This window comes from Heterodontus francisci, chromosome 23 (assembly GCF_036365525.1).
Source record: "Heterodontus francisci isolate sHetFra1 chromosome 23, sHetFra1.hap1, whole genome shotgun sequence".
NCBI lineage: Eukaryota > Metazoa > Chordata > Chondrichthyes > Heterodontiformes > Heterodontidae > Heterodontus > Heterodontus francisci.
Window position 1 is genome coordinate 33,745,869 of NC_090393.1, and position 6,872 is coordinate 33,752,740.

Sequence of the window (6,872 nt, forward strand, 5' to 3'; positions counted from 1 at the left end):
GCAGCGGGCTGGTGAACTGTAAGGGACCCTCACCGAGAACAAAAGGGGACAGGCAGGCACATGGCTGGCAAAAGTTTAGAAAGAGAAGGGGAAAAAGTGACCCAGAGGACAGGTTAAAGGAAGTCCGGGAAGAATGCCGGATGAAAACCCCAACCACCCTGTCAACCAATCCAGAAAAATGTGAACAGTTAGACCCCCACATCCTTCTATGTAAATGCAGACTCAAGAAGTACCCCACCAGAGTTGCTAACATCATTTACAGGAACCTGCAGAGACAAAGAGAGACCTCTAGGGGGCAGAGAAACTATGAGGGTGATGCCTCATCCAGTTGAAGGGTCACCGGAAAATGCAGTTAAGTCTGCAAATACCTGCAGGTGGGAGTGTCCCAAAGAACAAAGTAGAGAGTAACAGAGAGTCCTCCCCCACAGTCAGAGGAAAAGGAAACCACCCATCCCCTGAAGCCAAAAGTCTTTGCATGAATCAGGTTCAGGATAGACCTGCCCCCCTACTGACTCTCCTGGAGAAAATAAAGGGGGAGTTAAAGCAGCCCTGCCCTACCTCCCCCAAAACAGACCATTTTAAATGAGCTTCAAGAGTGGTGAATGAATGAAAATGAATGAGAGAAATGCATGGTTTTCTTTCTGCATCTTATATTTCTCTCAAACTCTGTAATGAAATGAGCCATTTTCTTCAAATCGCATTTCATTCCCCTGGGTGTGGAGGCGTCAGGCAAGCCCCCACCTGCCAAGTCTGAGGCACACATTATTTCGCCACATGACTATCAAAACTTTAAAAATTGCAATCTCTGACTGGAAAGACATTTCCGTGGTAAAAGACCATGTTGAAACAACGGAGACGCTGCAGTTACTCTACATACACAGAAGTGGTCAGACTAGTTTTAGTCACATGGCGAACTGACTGGGGCAGAGAAATTTGAGCCTCCAACAAGGGATGTGAAGAGACTGTTCCATATAAAGAACTAGTCATATGACTAACCTTCTGAGCACCTGGGAGCTTTTTGAATTTCAGCTCCCAAAGGGTTTTGAGGCAGAATGCCGTGTGCTCTCCTGGAACTAAGAACACCTCCTGCCTGCCTATCTCTCAGGGAACTGAAACCATTGAAGACTTGAAACTCAAAGAGAGAAAGGTTTGCCATGTGAACAAAGTTTTAAGAAGATTACTGGGCTCCAACGAAACACAAGATTATAGCTTCAATTAAGGACTACAGCAAGCCCGAGAAACAGTAACAAGATATTGCCTCAAACTGTTCTACTTATCTTTTCTACTCTTTTTTTGTCACTATCTTGCATATTTATATCGCAAGTGCATGCTAGCATGTGCACGTCGTATATCCGCGGGTGTGAACCATATTAGGATTAAGATTAAAGTTTAATCAATTTAATCTTTCTACTTTAAAGCCTGTTTGTGCTCAGTTATTTGCCTGATAATTGGAAACAGTGAACAAGGATTCACAAAAAGGGGAGCTCAAAATACAATGTGTTTAAACTTAAACCCTGTTACAATAAGATCAGGTGAAGACAGCAAGAGACCCCTAGACACATTGCTCACCTGATCGTAACACTACTCTTATGCTCACTTGTACGTAGGACTGGGAGTAATCCTGAGATTACCACTTTTTAATCTCCCTCTTAGTGCCCTAAAATCTGCTTTCAGGACCTCATCCCCCTTCTTACCCATGCCATTGGTACCGATGTGGACCATGACCTCTGGCTGTTCATTTTCCCCCAGAAGAATGTCCTGCAGCCGTTCCATGACATCCTTGACCCTGGCACCAGGGAGGCAACACACCATCCTGCAGTCACGTTTACTGCCACAGAAATGCCTGTCTGTTCCCCTAGCTAACGAATTCCCTATCACTACTGCTCTTCTACTCCTCTTCCTCCTCTCCTGTGCAACTGAGCCACCTGTGGTGCCACAAACCTGGCTCTGACTGCACTGCTCTGAGGAACCGTCACCCTCACCAGTATCCAAAATGGAAAACTGATTAGCGAGTGAGATTGTCTCAGTGGACTCCTGCACTATCTGCCTGGTTCTCTTAGACTGCCTGATGGTCACCCATTCCCTATCTGCCTGCATGCTCCTAACCTGCGGTGTGACCACCTCCGTAAATGTGCTAGCCACATAGTCCTCTGCCTCGCGGAGTCTGTAAAAAGAGTTTGAACTACTGTTCTGTGAACTTTGGTGGAAAAGAAGTACGTTGGAAATTGGTTGCTGATTCACCATAAACTCGTTTTGCACTGCTGGTGTGAACCAATTCCACCCCCACAGGTTTAAGTTCAAAGTTCTGATAATACAGTATTTTAACAAATAGTCTTTCTCAAAGACAACCTTAAAATACATATTTTATATTTTAATAGGTATGCAGCATCGTTTGAATAAGTTAGCTGTAAATACCTATTTAAGGTTTTCTAGGAATATTGCTGGTAATTTTATAATACGACTCCTTTGATAGTCTGACTTTAATAAAGCCCCACTCATGATCTATGATGTAATATGGAAAAATTCTATATAAGGTTATGCATCAGTTAAGGAACACATATCTGTGGCTGTGTGACTGAGTTTACTACAACACTGCAGACAATGGACAACGGGACCCAGCTGTGTTCTCTTGTTGAAGACATTAATTCATCCTACAATCCACCCATAATTATTATAACGTTTATTCTCGGATTCATTGGAAATGCGATTGCTTTATGGGTCTTTTGTTTTCATGCAAAACCCTGGAAATCAAACACGGTTTATTTATTGAATCTGGCGATTGCAGACACTTTGTTAATCTGCTGTTTGCCATTTCGAGCAGATTACTTTGTACGGGAGAAGAACTGGATTTTTGGTGATGTTCCCTGTCGTCTGAAGGTATTCATGATTTCCTTAAACCGGGTGGGGAGCATCATGTTCCTTACATTTATGGCAATTGATCGTTATTTTAAAGTGGTTCATCCTCACCATCAAGTAAACAAGATATCTACAAATAGTTCAATGAAGATAGCAAGCATCTTGTGGATTCTAGCAATGGCATTGTCTGTGCACCTTTTAATAGAACCTCACACGTTCAAGCACAAAAATGTGACATTCTGTGAGCCTTTTGATGTATCCTGGCGCCTCCATCCTATGGCAATTTGGACCAATATTGTTTTTATGCTTTTCAAGTTTGCATTCCCAGCTTCAATTATCCTGTTCTCCACCTCCAGCATCATCTGGAAGTTAAAGCAGATGGAAACGGAATCGAGGGGGAAATATAAACGAGCAGGAAAGCTTGTGATAGCTGTGGCAGCAGTTTTTGTATTTTGTTTCTTGCCCACAAACATTGCTGCAGTCTTTGTTTTAATTACAAAGACAAGAGGCATTAAAGACTGCAAGTCAACTGAAACAGCTGTTCATTTATTTTACAATACACTATTTATAACATATCTGAACAGTGTGTTCGATCCAGTTATTTACTACTTTTCAAGTTCGACATTTAAAAATGCTTTGATGAAAGCTCTTGTTCCCCTCAATTTAAACTGTTTCAGCTCAGCAGCAGGTCAAGGAATGCAAGCAAGCGAACCCGGAGGAGAAGAGCATTCAGTCAGCAGCTAAAAGGTCACCGGACTGAAATATCAAGTGGTCCCTGTCTGAGCCAACAATGAATGTATGGCTTCGCTGTTAATTGTCAGCTTGTATAAAGTATAGCCTAATGTATTTGCACTAATGAATAAGTGCAAAATGTTGGAATTATGCGCATTTGTGACATTTTAAAACCAATCAATTTCTAAGGAATACGTGCTGAAATAAACTGCTTTTAAAAAATCACATTGTCCACCTGCAAAGTGTTTATTTTAATTCTATAAAGTAATAGAATGATTTCTACAGGGTTTGCAAATCATGGGAAGCAATGGTCTGTCTGAGGTCATACAACACTTGCAGATGTATACGGAGAAATAGGGAGATAGTTTTGTAAAACTGAATAAGACTCTCACAAACGTGGGGATGTTGTCCATTTTCTAGCAGGTGAGATTTGTGCTTCCATTTACAGGGTGAGAGGAAGCAGCGGGGAAACAGGAAAGGCTTAGCTTTAGTGGTGTATGGAAGGCTGGTGTTGATTTGGTAATGTCCTATTCATCTTGTGGCCTTGACTTGTCAGAACTGCATGAGGTGGTGGTTGCCAATTCTCCCAGGCATCATGGAAAAGCTCCTTATCTCAATGGCGGAACAGCCTGACCCCTGCTCTTCAAATTTGGACAAAAGACCCTTGGGTCAAATGCTGGTCAAAATGTTTGTTACTGAGGCCACACCTGGATCTGGAAAGTTACCAACATGCGCCCTTGTCAGCCACACTCCACCCCACCCAAACACAACATCTTTCTGTCACTTAACCATTTTAATAAGAAATGTGGTATAATGCATTGTTCCACAGGGGGTTAGATTCTTGTAAAGATCTGAGAAAGGGAAATGGGGGAGTGGGCTGGAGGAAAAAGAAGTTATCTTGTGTCTGGAATATTTATTCTGCTCTGTTTGGGAAGGGAATGTGCGCAAAGCGGAGTTTTAAAGCTGGTGTTAATTATGTGTCAGAGAGCAGTGTTTGCACTCAAGTAATTTCTACTTTGGCGTTGTTGATCAGGATTGGTTTAGGGGAAATAAGGAGGTACAATCCGAAGGAGTGCAGTTTACAGCATTCAACTGATTGACCGCTGCACAATGCGTTTGGTATCACCAAGAGGACCAAATGCTTGGCCCACTGATGGGACGGGCCACAACTGATGCGTTAAAAGCATCTGATCCACCACAAGATCAAAGGTTCAAACACAGTCAGCAGCAGGTCATGGTTTGAGGTGTTCTGTGATGCTAGGACCCCGGGGGGAACTGTGAACAGATGCAGCTCATCTTTATCAACTGTTGTAATGAAAGCAAAAAAAAAACTTTGCTTAGTTCACTTGAGTAGTAACAGGTTCAGTCAATGATTCAATCACTTTATTCTTTGCTTCAGTATAAAAAGCAATTTACAAACGGAGTATTATTCAGAGATAGCATAGAGCAAATTCAAGGGATATGGGGGGAAAGCGGGCATAGGGTACCGAATTAGACGATCAGCCATGGTCTTTTTTGAATGGCCTACTCCTGCTCCTATTTTCTTTGTTTCTATGTTTATCAATTTTCTCAAACAGCATAAAGCAGTGATCAGAATTACTAGTAATATCCCTTGTGTATCACCAATCGCATCTGAAATAATCTAATCCATGGGTGTAAATTGACACAAGTGGCCACCTCCCCTTATTCATGATCTCCAAGGGTTTTAATGCCTTCCTCTATTATCCTGGAGCATCTGCATGATACCTTTCTGTGAGGTTCTGGTTCGGTGAATTATTGACCAGGCAAAGCAATAAGGGGTTATATAGGGTGAGTTTTCCCAGCCCCACAGAGGTGACTTTGGTGGTGGGAGGGGATGATGGGGTAAGAAAAATGGAATTGACTTGCATCGGGCCGGCTCTGCGACATGCACTTTTCCTGGATGGACCCGCTGCGAAGGTGGCTGGTGGGCCTACCCATGGACTGTACCGATTGGACCTGCCAAGGCTGGAACCCAGCCGCTGTCCCTAATTAGACAGGGCTCCTGGAGGCAGCTTCTTGATTGGCCACCTCCAGGAAGATTGCATCCACCGACCCGCCATGGCCACTTCAGGGTTCCCACCTGGAATTGAAGCTAACATCAGAATCGTGAACCACCTGGAAAAATTTAGCCCAAAATGTCCAATATGGGCTATTGCCCTCATGGCATCTTCCTCCAATACAATTGCATCTACGTATCTCAGTTACAGTGTGGCAGCGTACCAACACCAGAATTTAGGTTCCTATCTTTATATATTCTCTATTAGGGCATAGACAAAATGCTGTTTATGTGATCGGACATTCAGTTGTTCCCACCATCATGCTGACTGCCACTGTTGTTACACAATATTTCCTTTTGTCTTGATATACTGTGTTCGTTCTCCCCTTCACCTGTAATTCCAAGCCCATTTTATAGCTTGGCGAATCATCATCCAGCACAAATCCAGAGGACATGCATCATCTACAGGTCCATGTGATTCCCTTTCAGAGTCCATGCCTTATGCAATCCATGAATCCCCCTTCTTAATCAGATATGTGGGTATTCCTCACACAACTCTGACACATCTTCCTACCTCCCTCTGGACCGTGACCCCACTACTGAACATCAAGCCATTGTATGCAGGACTGTTACTGGCCTCATCTTCTCTGGAGATCATCCCACCATTGCCTCCAACCTCATAGTTCCCCAAATCCGTACAGCCTGCTTCTAACCCCTTCTCAAAATTCACAAACAGGACTGCACTAGTAGATCCATTGTTTCAACTGGCTCCTGCCCCTCTGAACTGATTGCTTCCTATCTTGACTCTTCTTTGCTCCCCTTGTCCAGTTTCTTCCCACCTACATACAATGCCATCCGTCACTTCAATAATTTCCAGTTTCCTGGCCCTCACCATCTCCTATTCACCATGGACATCCGATTCCTCCTCCATTTCCCAACCAGGGTGGTCTGACGGCTCTCCATTTGTTCCTTGAACAGAGGCCCAACATGTCCCCATCCACCACCACCCTCCTCTGCCTGGCCAAACTTGTCTCACATTGAACTACCTCTCATACAACCCCGCTCACTTCCTCCAAACAAAAGCTGTTGCTGTGGGTGCCAACATGCCACCTAGCTGTGCCCGCCATTTTGGGGGTATTTGTGGAACATTCCTCAGGCACATTCCCTCCCTCTTCTTTGGCATATTGATGGCTGTATTGGTATCGCTTCCTGCTCTTGCACTGAACTGGAAAAATTCATTGACTTTGTTTCCAATTTCCACCCTTCT

General features: G+C 43.7%; 1 protein-coding gene across 1 annotated transcript; it reads left to right on the plus strand.

Moving 5' to 3' along the window:
* The first annotated feature begins 2,601 nt into the window (after positions 1 to 2,601).
* On the plus strand, positions 2,602 to 3,782 carry LOC137382987 (hydroxycarboxylic acid receptor 3-like). Its single transcript, XM_068055571.1, has one exon. It carries the CDS (start codon positions 2,602 to 2,604, stop codon positions 3,598 to 3,600), a length of 999 nt encoding a protein of 332 aa, XP_067911672.1. The 3' UTR covers positions 3,601 to 3,782.
* Positions 3,783 to 6,872: the final 3,090 nt, after the last annotated feature.